The 17,680-nt window shown below is 45.2% G+C and overlaps 1 protein-coding gene across 1 annotated transcript in view; it reads left to right on the top strand.

Moving 5' to 3' along the window:
• Nucleotides 1-1,594: 1,594 nt before the first annotated feature.
• The window catches only part of WWTR1 (WW domain containing transcription regulator 1), a 125,624-nt gene continuing 109,538 nt past the window's right edge, over nucleotides 1,595-17,680 (top strand). Inside the window, exon 1 of the mRNA XM_075004629.1 lies at nucleotides 1,595-3,111. Within this exon, the coding sequence (XP_074860730.1) occupies nucleotides 2,690-3,111 (422 nt within the window). The 5' untranslated portion in view covers nucleotides 1,595-2,689. The remainder of the gene's footprint in view (nucleotides 3,112-17,680) is intronic.

Raw genomic sequence — 17,680 nt, 5'->3', positions numbered from 1 at the left:
GGTGCTGAGCAGCAGCCATGGTGTTGGGGGCTGGGGGCAGCCAGGCTCTACCTTCACATGGGGGGCTCGCAGAGCTTGGGGCTGGAGGAGCCACAGTTCTAAGAGCTGCAGGTGGTGGAAGGAGCCAGGCCAGCATTCAGCTCCTCTCCTGGTAATTAGGAGAGGGAGATGGAGGTGTGAGGGGGAGAATGGGACAGGAGGAGAGAAAGGAAGAGGCAGAGCAGAGGATAGGAGTGAGTGCTGGGAAGGTCAGTGCATCATCATACAGTATAACCATTTGGATATAATGGACTTTTGGCATAAACAGACACCCCTTCCCCCCATTAGTCAGTTAAATCAAGGGTTTGATGTACGAAGCATAGTATTACTCAGGTCACTATAGAGTGCTTTAAACATATCAAAGGGCTGAGGTTTCAATATAAGTAGGCCCAAAATAACAGCTGGTATGAAAGAAAACCTGCTCAGTTTGATGCAGTGATCCAACTTCTTGCTGGTTGATAGTATGGAGGCACCCGGTATACCCTGGTGTTCTCTTTCTTCTCCATATCTTTGTCCCTTACCATCTCACACGGGCAGTTTCCCCACCTTTGACATCTGTAGGCACTGCACGCACCCTGCTTAACTTCATCTGCTTCATGTACTGGTCCTACTAGTGACAGGTAATCCTTTTTTCTCCCTCCCTCCTTCCCTGCCCCATATAAACCCCGAATTTTAATTGTCTGTGCCAATCATCTGAAGAAGTGGCTTGTATCTATCAAAGATTGTGACCTAATACATTTATTAGTCTTAAGGTGCAACAGGACTGCTTGTTACTTGTGAAGCTGCAGACTAACACTGCTACTCCTCTGGGACTATTAGTTTATAGGAAGTCTGAGGAAAGAGTTCTAAAGGAAATTGAGGCTATTGGATATCAATTAAATATTGCCAAATGTATCCTATGACAAACCTAACTAGTTTTTACCGTAGGCTATGTGACTGATGAATAGGGGTAAGGACAGATCTAGAAGAATATCAGACTTATAGCTGAAATTTTACTATGTATGCATGTATCATTAATTGACTCTGCAGGGTCCCAAAATACACTTGTGTTTGTAGTACTGAAGGACTTTCAGGGGGTGGTGGGTGGAGGGCTAATATCTGCCGCAGGAGTCTTCAAGGATTAAAGGAAAGAGAGGAGACGGGGGGCCTCTTGTGAGAAGCCTTATCCAGAGAGATGGAAAGCTGGTTCACCTCATTCCGTTAGGGTGAATGAAGAGAGTTCCTGTAAAGGGCTGGGGAGTCCCGAGTAAACCAGGATTCTTCTCCTCCCAATACTTCCCTCAGTTGTGGAGCTTCCATGAGGAACAACCACTCCCACCCCTGATCCCGCAGGGTAGGGCTCTTCCCCGCGCGGGGACACGAGTCCAAGCGGAGCCTGCAGGGGTTGGGGTCCTCCCGCGGGTCAGAGCTAGCTCCACCCCGGCCGGGTGCGTCTCGCAGTGGTGGGAAGCGCGGTGGGAGGAGATCGAGTTTCCTCTCCAGGATACCAAATATGGTAACAATGGGAAAACTGCAGCTTTGTTATTGGGACTTGTGGCCCGACGCGGCAACAAGAGCTGGTGCGTCTGTGCCCGCCGCAGCTCCCTCAGGGGACCGGTGGGCCAGGCTCTTTCCGGGCGACAAGGCGGCTTCTTTGCTCCGCTTAAGCAGGCCCCTCGCTCCTCCAAGCTGCAACCCGAATCAACCCCCCTGGGGGCTCCAAGTGACTGGGCCAGGCTGACCCGCCGCGAGCCCCTTCCCGCAGAGCTGAGACACCAGGGGGAGGCCCGGGGGAGGGTGGCGCTCCCGAGGGAGAAGGGGCGGAGCTCCGGGGCACCCTGCTCATGAATAATACCGCTCCTCAACTTTTTGCCCCGCCTTATTCTCAGGGTTGAGATTTTTCCGCAAACTTTGCCTGGGACAGTCCGGGAGTGGGAGCAGGCGCAGCGCCGGGCCCACGCAGCCTGGATTGTGAGGATGTGAGGGCAGACTCACCCCCGGCCGTCACGCTCCCCTCTGCAGCGCGCTGCCAGCGCAGAAGAAGCGAAGTCCTGACCCTGCCCGCCTCTACAGCCGGGGAAGGAGGCAGAAAGTGAGCGACTCCGGCCCGGATCCGAACGCTGGTGGCAAACAGAACGTTCCTCGGGCTGCCGCGTTCGGATTCGGAACGTCCGGGGCCCCCGCCTGACTTTCCCTTCACCCGTTAAAGGAGCCCTCACCGCCTCCCAGGGAGCTGCAGCAAGAAGCCAAAGTTTCAGGGAAAGTTGCATAACTTTGCGGAGGGGGACAGACGCGGACGTACGCGATCGTGCGAGATACAGCTTCGCATTTGAGGGGACTGGCTTAGACCCCTGACCCGGTCGGTTGCTGAGGGTCCGGACGCCAGACACTCGCGGGAGGGGTGCAGTAACGTTTTGCGGGGGGCAGGTCTGAAGTGCTTTATCTGCCGCTGATCGGCCCGGCCCTCGCGGGGTGCAGACATTTGGGGGCACTAGCCGCACCCTTCATTCGCTGATCGCCCGCCCCCCCGGGCTATAGACTCGTTTGTGGGAGTACTGCCTGGAACCCCCCGACAGGCTACAGACTTGCTTTCGCGCCTGGGATCCCGGATCCGCTGCTGATTCCTTGCCTCCCGCCGGGCAGTTTGGTTGCCAGCGCAGCGGGGCAGAAGATGAACCCTACTCCAGTGCCCCCGCCTCCGCCGCCGGGGCAGCAAGTGATCCATGTCACCCAGGACCTGGACACGGAGCTCGAGGCGCTCTTCAACTCGGTCATGAACCCCAAGCCCAGCTCCTGGCGGAAGAAGATCCTGCCCGAGTCCTTCTTCAAGGAGCCCGATTCGGGCTCGCACTCCCGCCAGTCCAGCACTGACTCGGGCAGCCACCCGCCCCGCCTGAGCGCCGCGGGCGCCCAGCATGTCCGCTCGCACTCCTCGCCCGCCTCCCTGCCGGGCGCCGGGGCCGGGGCCACCCCCAGCCCGGCTCAGCAGCACGCTCACCTCCGCCAGCAGTCGTACGACGTGACCGACGAGCTGCCGCTGCCGCCCGGTTGGGAGATGGCCCTCACCCACACGGGCCAGAGGTACTTCCTCAAGTAAGTGGGGCCGGGCGCGCCCTGGAGACCCAGGCGGGCTGGAGGGCGCCTTGGGCCTGTGTGCCAGAGGTGGTCAGACATGTACAGTCTGTGTTTGTGTGTGTGGAGGGGGGGTAGTTACATGGACCTTGCACGGGATCAATATGTATGTGGGGGTGTGGTTACATGGACCTTGCACGAGATGTATGTGTGTGGGAGGGGGAGTTGAATGGCCCTTGCACGGGCTTTGTGTGTGGAGGGTAGTTCGTTGGCCTAGCAGGGGCTGTGTGTGTGGGGGGAGGTAGTTGGGGTAGTTAAAGAGGCCTTGCCTGGGTTATATGTGTATGGGGGGGCAGTATGTATGTTTGGGGAGGGTATGTGAAGGGGCCTGGCATCAGTTATGTGTATGTGGAGGGAGCAGTAATGGGCCTTTCACAGGCTGGGGGGAGGCAAAGGGGCCTTGTGTGTGCTTAGTGGTGTAAACAACAAGAAGTCCTGTGGCACTTTATAGACTAACAGATATTTTGGAGCATAAGCTTTCGTGGGCAAAGACCTGCTTCATCAGATGCATCTGTAAATGTCTGATGAAGCAGGTCTTTGCCCACGAAAGCTTATGCTCCAAAATATCTGTTAGTCTATAAGGTGCCACAGGACTTCTTGCTGTTCTCGAAGATACAGACTAACACAGCTACCTCTCTCATACTTAGTGGTGTAAAAGCATCTTAGGTCATGTCCGTTGCATGGGAGTAAAAGGGACCTTGATTGGCTGTGTGTGCGGAGTGTGGCGTGGATTTGGCTGTCAAAGGACTTGGGACAGGTGTTTCGGTCAAGTGTGGGCTTTCACCAGGTTGTATGGAATATTGATGATATGGGCAAAAGAGACTTGTCACTGGGATGGGGGATGGAGATAAAGAGGTCATTGGCTGTTGAACATGAAATTATAGTAATACAGTATAGTATATAGTCATTTGTATGTTGCTTTGAAAATCCCATCTGAAAATCTGAAGAAGTGGTCCTTGCCTATGAAAGCTCATTACATAATAAATAAATTTGTTGGGTTTTAAGGTGCTGTAGGACTGCTTGTTTTTTTGTGAAGCTGCAGGCTAACATGGCTACCCCTCTGGACTATGTTCCCAGGAGGTTAACATAGAAGCTGCTGGTGGTGGTGGTGGGGATTTATGGGGACTGTAAGAAATGTTCATTCTAATTTTTTCCATCCATGTGTGGAATAATTTTTATGTGTACCAAGGCATGTACAGATGTGGAACAGCAGTAGAAAAACATGCTGCTGGCTGCAGGCTCTCTGCTAATCTACTGTGTGGAACGCATTTGAATTTCTCCTGGGTGGCTTCCCAAGCACTCAGCTTACAGAGAACACTGGCTTTAAGGCAATTGCCTTGCTTGATGTGGAAGCAAGTTGGGTTAAATGTCTAATTGCCATATTTCTCACGTCGATACTGAAGTGGAGATAGCAAAGGCTTTTATGTAGATTGTTGAAACTCAGAAATTAGTGTGAGTGCAATGGAGTAAGTCTGTCCCAGGAAAGCTCATCACCTAATAAATTATTTTGTTAGTCTTTAAAGTGCTGCAGGACTGCTTTTTTGCTTTGTGAAGATACAGACCAACACAGATACCTTTACCTCTGTGACTGCAATGGAGAAGTTTATGAAACTCCCCAAGTCACATACATATAGCGATCACAACAATCTCAGAGAAGCATTCTACAGATCACTCCATTTTAAGGAATTTCATTCAGGAAGACCTGGGCACACCAGTTTACAAGTGAGTCTATAAGGAAGGTGTCTGCCTAAGGCTGAGATCCTTCACTATTTGTGAGGTTTCTGTATCCCCTAGTTTCTTTTGTTTTATATCCTTGATTTGCAAATTATCCTGATAGTGATGAAAAGGAGAAATTTACTAAGGCTTTGTCTACACTTGCACTTGATCAACAAAACTGTCAGTTCACAGGTACTTAACCACCCCCTCACCTCCCTCAAGGGCAAATGTAAATTCTGCTTTGCTGACAGGCATGCCCACAAAATGAAAGCTGCTCATTGGGGTAGAACTATTTTGTTGGTGCCAACAAACAGCATTCACACACAGCCTTGTCGCTAAAAGCTGCATAGTGTAGACATACCCTTAGACTACTGTTGTCAGTTCACAATGCCATGATACAATTTGTCATCATGATTGATGGTTTGTCATATGATTTTTTCATTATAAATTCAAGAAAGGACCCTTAGATGTAAACCATATGAGGAAACTTAGTTAAAAGCAAGAGAGGATATAGATTTCATGGTATCAGGTAAGTACTGTGTTGCAGGCTTTAAATGTTAGTTACCTAAATGGTTATACAGATAGTTCCCTAACTTGCAAATGGGTTACGTTCCAAACACTTGGTCGTAACTCGATTTGGTTGTAAATCAGAAATATCCTTATTAGTGTAATCCCTCGAGGAAAGTGAGAGTTGTGTTCCACACAAGCCTTGTGTACCTTGAATTTTGCGTAAGTCAGGGAGGGCTTGGGTTGGGGCCCTGGGAGGGGTCAGGGGTTAAGCCTGGGGTGGGTTAGGGCAGCAGGGGGTACAGTTGAGCTGGTGCTTGCAAGGGTTGGACCCAGGCAGTAGGGGGTTGGGGCGGGGGTTGAACCCGGCCAGGGGGTTGGAGCCGGGGCTGCGGGGGTGGTGGGTGGTGGAGATGGAGCTGAAGCCCTGCGTGCCAGGGAGCGGGAGCTGGGGCTGTGGAGGATTAGGGGTTGAACAGGGTGAACCGGGGCTGGGGGGTAGCTGGGGGGGTAGAGTCTCATGCGCCTGCAGCGGCTGACAGCTGGAGCCCTGCGTATGCTGGTGACTGACAGCCCAGTGCGTGCTGGGGGGGGGGGCAGCTGGGGATGGGGGGCTTGAAAGGGGTGAACCGGGGCGGGTGTGGGTTGAGCTGGCAGCGAGGATAGAGCCCTTGTGCACGCCAGCAGTGGCTGATGGCCGGAGCCTCAAGTCTGGGTGTGTGTGTGAGCTGGGGCTGTGGGAAGGTAGGGTTGTGCTGGGCAGGGGGGTTGAATGGGGTGATGTACTGGGAGGGGGGCTGAGTGGAGCGGGGTTGGAGACCCGCTGGGGGCTGGAGCCTCAGGCACAGGTTGAAGTTCCCCAAGCTGAGGCTGCATGGGAGTTGAGCCAGGCAGGGAGGGGGTTGAAAAGGGGTGCACTGAGGTGGGGTGCTTGAGCAGGGGGCAGGTTGGAGCCTTGCACATGCCAAGCCAGCTGTGTGAGGGGGGATCTGGGGCCACACGGCTGTTGGGGGGGTTGAGTCTGGGTCTGCAGGGTTTGGGGTCGGTTGAGGGGGTTGATACTTGGGTGCCTGGGAGGGTTGGGACATGGGGGTTGGAGGGGAGCCCCAGGTGTGTGGCTGGAGCCCCCCATTGGGGGGAGGTGAGCTGGGGCGCACAGGAGGGGTGAGCTGGTGGTTGGTTGTAAGTATAAATGGTCATAAGTCGATGTGTTCGTAAGTTGAGGACTGCCTGTTAAATATCACAGGTTAAATATCAAAGTATATTCACATTAATTAATTTCTGTGAGATATGCAATTATCTTTTCCCTGTGTTTCCATATAAGTATTAATGAACATGCATTCAAATAAACTATGTTCAATAACTGAGACAAGCTCACAGAAGAAATAAGGGCCTTCAGGTTAAGCTGCATCATGTTCTTAGTTCAGTCCATTATTGCTGTGGAGTCTGCCTTCAGGATGCTTTATTAGACAGTTCTGTGACACTGTTCAAGAATAAGAAAGACCAACAAGAAGTCCAGTGGCACCTTATACGCTAACAGATATTTTGGAGCACCAGCTTTCGTGGGCAAAGACCTTCTTCGTCAGATGCATAAGCAGGGATTCCAGAGGAGGCTCATAAGAGTAAGAAAGATATCTTGCTGTTAACCCTTTCTGTAAGTATATTGCTATGTGCTTTACAAAGGAGGTTAGCATCATTATCCCCATTTCACAGATGGGGAACAGAGAGAGAGGTGAAGTCACTTGCCAACGGTCAGCAGGCCAGTGCGGGAACAGGAATAGTATCCATATCTCCTGAGGCCTAGCTCAGTGCTTTATCAGCTAGGCTGTATTGATGTGCTTTTCTGTACTAGTTTGTGTTTGAGAATCCAGAAGTACTTTGCATTTTTTAATGAAGTGCCACAACAATCTGTGAGCCGGGGAATTTTTATCCCCATCTTACAGAGAATGAGAATGAGAAACAGGCACAGTACAGTTTTGTGACTACCTTAAGGTGAATGTCTGTGGTAGACAATAGGAACGTAACCCAGGCCTCCTAGGTTTAGTTACAAGGCCATCCTTCCATATCTCGGGTGGCTGTTGCAAATGGAATGGAATGTAATGCTGCAGTGCAGCAAGTAGAAGTTATTTTTTTAGCATCCATATCTTCAGTGACATTGCATGTTTCCTTATAATAGTGACTTTTTTTTTTTTAAAACATATGTGTGGCAACATCATCCAGCATCTTTGTGGTTAATAATTCTGGCCAAAAATTATTGCATTTTATTTTCGACATCAGCATCAAACTTGTATATAGCAGTGAAGCAGGCCTGATAATCATGATATTCTTTTAATAGGTTTATTGCTGTCCTCCAGACAGAGTTCATTGTAAACAGAGTGGTAGGATATTCAGTTTGTAACCAGGCAGAACCAGAAAACGTTGTTAGTGATGCAAATATGTAAAAATAGTGTGGGAGCTCAACTGTCCAGGCTACAGGAGATCCTAACCCATTTAGCAAACTTCCCTTCCAGGGAAGTAGGAAGCTCCTTTAGCTTGAACGCAACCATGGCAAGTATGTACATATGCCCATGTGCATCAGAAGCGTGTGAGAGGCTAGAAGTAAAATGAGTGAAGATTGTATTTTGCAGAAAATCAGTGACATGGTTGTATGTTGATTTCATCACTTGATGGCTTTGGAACCTAAGGATGATTCAGGAACCCAAAGCAGCTCTGCATTTCCCCTATGAAACTTTATGTCCCACTTTTGATTTTGCTCCAGGTTACTACAAAACATGAAAATACATGTCCCCTATTCCTGCCATTTTATGTTAGTCCACATTGGTGATAACATTCTGATGGTTCAAATAAGCATGCATCTAGGGTCTGAGCCTGTGAGTTATTGAGTACTACAGCAAGGCCAACAGCAACTGCAGCCCCTGGGGCAGGGTGGGAGGAGGCCGGCCTTCGTGCCCCCAGAAGGGGTGGGGCCAAGAGCAGCAGGGGTGGGACCTAGAGCAATCAGCCCTTAGTCCTAGTGGCTCCCCACTCATGCCTGAGCGGAGCAGCAACGCAGTGCTGCCGTGGCACTTCAAAGGGGCCTGAAGTGCCAGCCGCCACTGCTGCTGAAGAAGCAAGGGCACCGGTGGCCAGAACTCCAGGCTCCTTAGAAACACCGGGCGCCAGGGCCACCTTCCCCTTCCCTGCGCCCCTTGGTGGGCTTGGAGTGCTGTGAGTTACTAAAGTCTCTCTGTATCTTTTAGGATTAGTCCCCAAGAGAGCAATGGCAAAGCTGCAGAGAGAAGGCAGAAACTTTAAAAAAGGAAAAAAAAAGGACTGGTTACAGTGCTGTTATTAATCACCCTTAAATGCAGGTTTTTCTGTTAATGCCTGTTAGGACTCAGCGAACAGGTATTTTCAAGGTTTGGCCGATGGTAGTATTAATGATGAGTCACTATACTTTTGTCAGCAATCTGGCTATTGATTGAGATCAAGGTGGTCTCCTGTGCTCTGACCTTCACTCATGCAGTGGGCATAATCTGACCAGCTGCAAATATAGTTCAAATAGTTTGCAAATATGCAAAACCAATATTGATAATTTCCTGTCATGCTTCTATTTTTACCTGAGAAAGGGAAGAGGACATGGGAGCATGCGAGTCCATTTGCTGCAGATGATTGTCCCTTTCTTAAGTTGCACTTGGTTTCCATAGTAGTCTACATTCCATTTGGTAAATAAGTATCAAAAGATAGGGTCAGGTGTAAAGAGGTATGTATTATCTATCCGGCCTTGTTAGCCTGGAGCAGTGCTTACCATTATCCATTTTGTTCATCATGCCTATTACTTTGCTTTGTCTGTCTGGGCAAGAGTCTCCCATATTCCCCCTGCCCCCTCTGCACCCCCACAGTGCCTGCCCCAGCTCCTTCCCCAGCCAGCAGGGGGCCTGACCCAGCCCCCCCACACACCAGACTTCCCACCCTGTACCATGCCAGCCCCAGCCCCAGCCCTTCCCCTGGCCAGCGCAGGCCCCGTTCTAGCCCCCTAATGGAGCCCCCCAACAACGTGACAGCCCTTCTCCCACCCAGTGTGGGGCACAGCCCAGCAAACTAACATCGCCTCCCCCCATTTATTTTAATAACAGTTTTGGTCAAACCACCTATATAAGGTTAACTTTGTGTATTCTTAGAAGCTAGTTTTTCAAAAGTTTACATTGTCATCCAGCCTTCAGCATTTCTTTGTGTAATTGGCGTAAGTAAGTTGTGAGGGAGAGGAGCAAAAGGAAATTGATGCAGCAAAATAAGGTGGTCCTGTTTTAATCAAAGTACACATTACATTTTTGTATTTGCCAAGTTTTTTAATGTAAATTCAGTATATATAGATATCTTTATTTTCAAGAGTGATCAAATGAAAGTAATGATAGAAACGTTAATGAACAATAAATCTTGGTTAGCTTTGCTGACCAAGAACCAGCAATAACTTGTAGAGATCACAGTCTTGCATGTTAATTCCTGTCAGGGTGTTCTGGCTACGACAGGAAGAAACATAAGTAGCCTCAGGACCACCCCACCCTGTAATTAAATACCAAACCACAGCACTGGGGGATGGAAAGCAGACTAATAAACACATTCACTCATGTTGCAATGTTATCTAAAACATTTTTGCTGTATGTGCATGTGTGGAAAAACCTTAAGTGTGCTTTTCTTCTGATAAAGAGGATTTCTGGAAAGAGAGTCACGCCTGTGCATGGTTCTTTTGTTAGTATATGACAGTATGGCTACATCTACATTAGCATTCCTCTTTAGAAAGAGGCATGCAAATGAAGGAAATTAAAAATGCAAATGAGGCATGGATTTACATATATGGCACCATATTTGCATATTATTCTTTCAAAAGAAGAAAAGCAGTGTGGGCATGACTCTTTCGAAAGTAATCCCCATCTTTGAAAGAACCCTTCTTCCTTTTTTTTTTTTTTTGGAAGAAGCATTCTTTGGAAGATGGGATTACTTTAGAAAAAGCCGCATCTACATTGCTTTTCTTCTTTCAAAAGAATATGCAAATGAGGAATGAGATGTAAATCTGTCTCATTTGCATTTTCAATTTTGTTCATTTGCATGCCAGAGGAATGCTAGTGTAGATGTAGCCTATAAATTTCATTTAATCCAACATGCAGAAATGTGTCTGCAGTAAGCACGTGTCAACTTCTAAGACTTATTAACACCAATGATATACAAATAATAGGAGGCATAACATTATATTTTAAATCAAGTCTAAGGTTCAAGTGTTTTCTCTTTGTGTGTTCTGAGTTTCTGCTCATTTCAGAGGGTAAACAGGTCTACATAAAGTACAGTTTTTGCACTGAACAAATGTGTGGAACTGGTTGCAGCTTTTATCTTCACCATAATGTATTTTAAAAAAATGTTATAGTAAATGTTAACAGTCCAAAGTAAAATTTACTAGTAAAAGCTTGCTGAGGGAGAAGGCAGTCTAATCCTTGGTAGTGTTTCATTTAGATGGCGTGCCCCAAATTTTTCTGTTAGTGTGAGTGGGCTGGGGTTGGAAGTTTAATTTCACATCTGGTCTATTTTATACTCTTGAGCACGTGCCTGGAGGCAAGAAAGGGAGAGAAGATAGGGAGCAAATGGAAACAGTATGAATATGCTTTTTCTAAAAAGGACCAACAAGGTATATAGTGTTACAGACAGTTGTTATACACAAACATTTTCTGAAGGCTACACCCACGCTTCAGGGAGGATTGATGCTGCTGCAGTCGATCTTCCAGAGTTCGGTTAAGTGTGCTTGGAAGGAGAAGGCGTGGAAGCCTGAATTAAGGTACATTGACTCTAGCTATGTAATTAATGTATCTGGGATTACATACTTTAATAATTTGACCTTCTGCTGTAGTGTAGGCCTCCCCTTATACTACTTTTCCATAGCAAATTCCAAGGTCACTTCTGAAAGAGCAATTGGGATTACTGTTTAGTGCGACAATGCAGCCAGTGCTGTACAGCACAACAGTATTTGTTGCCCTAATTAATGTAATCTTTTACTTTGTTCCAAGTGGGAGAGGAGTGATCTGTCAGTCTTACAATCTTGCTATTTCACAATAGATAAAAAATTACTATCCTTGTACTACAGTATTCTGTGGTGGTTGGTCCAAAATACTATGAACCTGTCCTCTAACAGTGAACTACATCAGTGTGTTTAAACTACTGCCAATCACTGATGTAAAAGCACAGCAACACCGTGTGGCTTAGTTTGGTATTGGTGTATGGTGTGATGGTGTTGCGTAAGAGGCCATATATCGTCACTCTTTTTAATTTTGTGTTTTAGAAAGCTACTCAGTTTGCAATGTCTTTGAGAGTACAGGTTAAATCTCTCTTGTCCTGCACCCTCTGGACCTCACTGGTGCCAGAGGCGAGAATTTGCCAGACCTCGGGAGGTCAATATTGTCCAGCACATTACCAACATTTCCACTGCTTATTGGGCTCTTAGAATACATTTAGGGGTAAATTACAGCTAAATAGCTCAGAACATGGAGAGCCAGGACTGGTGGCTGTAAACAAACTTTATGGGATCATGGGAAACTTGGCCATGCCCATGGTAAGTGGTCATCCAGCTGACTAAAATCATGCCAGATTACAAATATTGCTGGACGAAAGAGTTCCAGATTAGAGGCATTCAACCTGTATTTGATTCATGCTTTAGAATCTAGGTGCCCTTTTCCCATCTCTCATGACTGTCCAAATGCAAGGTCATGGGTCCATGGCAGTTTTTTTAACGAGTAGGGGATAATCCTGGTCCCCTTGCCAGCATTCCCTCCAAATCTGTGACACTGCAATGGCTGCTGTATACAATCATTGTATATTTAATTACTTTACAAAGCCCTTTATACATATACAACTTCTTGATACAAAACAGAAGATTATTTTATGGCAGTTCAACAATGTCTGACTTTTATAAACAGAAAAATTTGCATATCGGAATATACACATCAAAACTAAACAGATTTGATGACTCGGGAAATTGTGAAATATGTATATCATTACAGAAATTGTCCTGCCTATATGCTGAAGTACCTTTCAGTTGGATAATAGAGAGGCATATCTAGGAATGCATAACTCTAAAGAAAAACAAGATTATATATTAAGAAACAAACAAAAAATATATGCAGGGTACTTTATTTACCAGCAACAGTAGTATTGAAGACTGTAAAAGATACTGTATTTGCTGTATTTATTTGTATTTACTGTCACTATCCTGTATTTATGGAACGTTGCTAAAATTTACTTGTGGTTAAAATGCTGATTATTTGAGATTTCTGGATGATAAAATGCCAGATAGAAAGAGTTTACTGGATTAAAAACATATACACATACATGTACACAAACACATACATTTAAATTTGGTTTGAAAAAAGTCATGATAAGAAATGTATAGAGGTAATAATTGGGAATCAATCCTGGGGAACCTCGATACATTTCTTTTGAACAACAGTAAAGTTGTTGCTGAATGTTCTGACAGAAAATTCTAATAAACACCATAAATCATGGGACACATTCTGCTGACAGTTATGCATTTGGAACTCTACTGTGTTCACTGTGGTAGTATGCAAGTCCTAAAAGGAAGGTTTGGCTTTTTGTGTTTTAATAGTAACAATAATTTCACTGTTCAGAATAATATACAACTATGTTTTCATATACATATTCCCTTTTTACATCTTGAGTTTGGGTGCTTAATTTAATTATACAGTAGGGTCTCAACATTCACAAGGGTTCTGTGTTCAGAACCCTCGCAAATGTTAAATTTTGGGACTATGGCTCCTGCCTGCAGCCTGGCTGCTGGCGCTCCTGCCCGGGGCCTCGTGGGAAGTGGTGGCTGCCAGCGCTCCTGCCTGGAGACCCGGGGAAGCGGTTGCTCATCCACTTGCAAATAATTGAATTAGTGAACATTAAGTTTGCAAATCTTGAGACCATACTGTACTTAGACTTTAAAGAATTTGATTTTTATCAGTAGAGTAGGGTGACCGTATCACCCTGTCCCAAATACAGGACAGGGAAATATGGGGGCAGGGAGGAGGCTCCTCCTGGCTCCACCAAGCCCTGGGGAGCTGGGAAGGAGGTGGCAGCCACCAGCCCTCCCTGAGCCCAGGGAGCAGCAGCCCCCAGCGCTCCCTGGGAGCCTTGGGGAATCAGCAGGTATGCAGCAGCTCCCCACACTCCCACCGCTTCCCTGAGGCTTGGGAAGATGACCTCCATGCTCTCCAGCCAGCAGCTGGGCCTGTGCATCTGCTGCTGGAAAAGGTCAGCAGGGGGAGGGCCCAAATACGGGACATTTAGTCTCTTTTAAAAATAAGTAGAGACACCATTTTGGCATCCCAAATACAAATGTGAAAATTGATAAAAATTGAAAAAATGTTTAAGAAGAGAATTAATATTAGCCCTCAGAATAATTTTAAAAAAATGGAATTCTGCCAAACCTAGTTATGGTGCTTCAGCAGGTAAATTTAATAGTAAAATTGTAGCTATATTACGTCAGTTTACTCTTGGAATAATAGTCGTCCTTAAACTCCTTGTCTTTTTATGTGAAGGGAAAACTGCCCTTCTGGTGGTTTTAGATACTCTTCCCAGCTAAAATCTATGCTTAAAAGTCATCAACATATATCTGACAAACTACAAGGAGTACGTTGCCAGGATTGCATTCTGGGCTTGTATAAACATGTGAGATAGAGGAGGTGGTCAAGAATAATAGAACAGAGCAGAAAGGAAGCTTCATGAAAGATTATTCAAATGCTTACACTAGTTTCCTAAAGACAGATTGTTGAGTGCAGTCATGTTATATTTTATATTTCTATGTTTGCACAATTTTAAATGTATGAAGCAATATATCCATATATCTAGTCTCTCTCTCTTTGGATGCATGCATATATACGTGTGTGTGTGGATACATAGTAACTTCCATACAATTAATGACAATGTGCATTGTAAAAGAGATTGTCAAGTATTTGTGAAGTTTCTGATTGTGTTCCTTTGGTTGATTTCCAAATTTTAAGAAATTAGTTTTCATGCCAAATATTACCTCCAAAACATTGAACTGAAAAACTGGTTAATTAGAAATGAAAATGTTTTACAAATATTTACTATTTTTATTATTATATTTACTATTTTTAGGGATATCAGGTATCAGCTCATTTTCATATGTTATAATCTAATCAAATGGGTGTAATCTTGGATAGGGTTCACCATTGTAAATTATAGAGCTCCTTAGCAGCACAAGCAACAGTTTGTCCTCAATTATATCTTCACTTCAGGTGAGTTGTCCTGTAGAACTACTGTGCATGTAATATCACCTGTATTAGTGAGGTCCATTGATCTAAAGCTTGGTCATTTTTAATTTAACACCCATACTATCTCATCTGTAAAGGAGAAGCAAATTAATTTTGAAGCATTCAAACTAAACTCTACACTCTATACGAAAAAGACATTTATATTCAAAGTTGTACTAATTTAATGTTAAATAGGCTTCCGATAATACCTTTAGTTAAAGTGGAGCATCTTCAGATATAGACCGGACCTAAATTCACTGGGGTGCCAGATCCTGTGAAGTGCTGAGTGCTCTCAGTTGGTCACTGACTTCTTGCTGAATCAAACTGAATAGGGGATTTCTTCACTTTGTGTAGGATTATGCTGTATCTTGCAGGATCAAGGCCTGTGTTGAAACCTTGGAAAAGCTCTACTCACAGGATCAAGTTCCACCAGTGTCACACATGCAAACCTCATTGTTCTTTGTGTTTTTCTGTAGCTACATTTTAGTAATTATTGAACAGTGGTGATTATTAACCAAGCTTATGTTTAACAGTAAGTAAACAAGTGAATTCAATTCTATATCTTGAAGGGAAATTTGATACTTTCTGTTTCTCAAATTGGAGTCAAAAACATTAACAAGAGTTTTAGCAATTCAAAATTTGCTGCAATATTTTTAATTTAATACTTCACCAGATGGTAGTTAGCAAACTTATTTGAGTTAAATATTTTGACTTGATAAATAATTTTAACATACAAGCAAATTATTACATTTGTTACCATTATGAAATTTTGTATGCAAAGGTATAGGAATAAATCAGTTGTGTAAATTAAATTCTAATGGCAGTACTCTGATACCAGAAACGAACAGGCAGTTCAGAAACAGTGTCTAGAATTCATAGGTCCCATCTACACTATGGGAATTATAGTGGCATGGATACAGAACTGTAGCTGTGCCAGAATAACCCTGTAGTTTAGACATGACTTCCCATGACAGAAGGGTGTTTTTTCTTTCAATGTGGGAACGTCACCTTCCTACGTGACGGTAGCTAGTTTAACAGAAGCAATTTTCTGTCAAGCTAGCTGCATCAAAACGGGATGTTATGTTGGTACAGCTCTGGCACTCAGGGGTGTGGGTAGCTAATTCAGTCTGAACTGTAAATGTGGACTAGGCCTTAGAATGTCCTTTTGAGGGCTGTTTGACATCTTGTTGAGTGATAGATGTCTATTTTGGGCCTTGGTTTGAGAGCTGCTGAACAGAGCAGAGTTTGGAGTTCTATGTTACTGTGTTGTAAGCTGACTCCATAGAGCGGCTGCAGCTGAAGTGACATATCATATTTACTGACACTGGTTCTAAATGGGCTATTTAACAATGTCTGTTTTGTGTACTAAGAGTAAGGGTTGCCATATGTAAGATTACATACACAATTTCATCATGAAAAGAAGGAATATGAATAAAACATAATATCTAATTCCACTGAAATATAAGGTTTCATGTCCAAAAGCGTATATGAATACTTAGAGTAGGTGCTTTTAAAACCAGATTGTTTGTTTCTTTGGAGAAAATTGTAAACGTGATCTGACTAGATAATTCATTTCTCTTCATGTAAATGTTTTCCAATACAGTCCAACATAATAAACAAATCTACCTTATATTTTGAGCTAAGAGAACTAATTCAAAAGATAACAAAATATATTCTGCTCTAAGTTACACCTGTTGAATCGCATATTGGTTAAAGTAGGATTTTAAGTGAGCACAGTATTAGGCTCACTGTATGCATGGAAAGGAAAAGGGCACAAGAGAAGGCAATAGTGGTTAAAGCAGAATTTCTAGCAAAGCCTGATAATGTATTAGTTTTCCACCTCAAAGCTTTTCATAATCTGTGGGCATGACCCTTCAGAACCTAAAATCATGTCATAGATCTTTTTGATAAGAATTGGTGGAGAATCAAAGTAGTGTGAACAAAACTTGTGGGAGTTTCTGAATTTACAGGATGTGTTTGTATTCCCGGCATTGACATTTTCTGTGACATAGATTTCAAGTCACAATTTGACTTCATAGACTGTGAAGTAGGGCTGTAACTAGGGTGGGGCAGTTGCCCAGAGCACAGAGCTGTCAGGGGTGCAACAATGGGGCAGTCAGGATCAAGCACAATGGTGCAAGCACCCTGCAGGATTGGGCCCAGAAATGTCAGCTAGCATAGCATGACCAGATATCCCAGTTTTGTAGGGACAATCCAGGTATTTCTGTTTGTTTGTTTGTTATATAAGTGTCTATCATCATCCCCCTTCCATCCCAGTTTTTCACATGTGCAATCTGGTCACCCTAGTTGGAGCTCAAGACTGTACTGGGAGCATTTCCCCCCACAATTGGAGGCCAGGGCTTGGAGTGGAGGGGGTTGGTTGGAACTACTTCATCTGCCTCTGCAGCTGGACACTGCTTCTAGGATCCTAATGTCAACCGTCTTCCCTTTCTACATGTGCTGGATGTTTTGCAGGGCTAGTGTCCTATCTTTTGTAAAATGAGTGCCTGTGGAGAGGGAGTGGGGCAGGGAAAGGGGTTTGGAGATCTGGGCAAAGGGCGTGGTGTGGGGGAAGTAGAGAAAGGGGGCGTGGGACAAGAAGGGAATAGTGGACTGGGGTGGAGGATGTGGAGGGTGGCAGAGGAGGAGAAGGGACAGGAGACAGTGGGAAAGGGACATGGGGTGGAGGAAGCAGTAGCCCCAAATACAGCAATTGGAGCTCCCTGGTTCAACGGGCCCAGCCCCCCAGCACTGAGTACCTCTGCTGCAGGTATCCTATGCTAGAGAGACTGGGACTTTTCAGTCTGGAAAAGAGGCGATTGAGGGGCAATATGATAGAGGTATATAAAATCATGAATGGTGTGGAGAAAGTGAATATAGAAAAATTATTTACCTTTTCCCATAATACAAGAACTAGGGGACACCAAATGAAATTGATGGGTAGTAGGTTCAAAACTAATAAAAGGACATTTTTCTTCACACAGCGCACAGTCAACCTGTGGAACTCCTTG

This window comes from Carettochelys insculpta, chromosome 10 (genome assembly GCF_033958435.1).
Source record: "Carettochelys insculpta isolate YL-2023 chromosome 10, ASM3395843v1, whole genome shotgun sequence".
NCBI lineage: Eukaryota > Metazoa > Chordata > Testudines > Carettochelyidae > Carettochelys > Carettochelys insculpta.
This window is presented reverse-complemented; position numbering and strand designations above follow the sequence as displayed.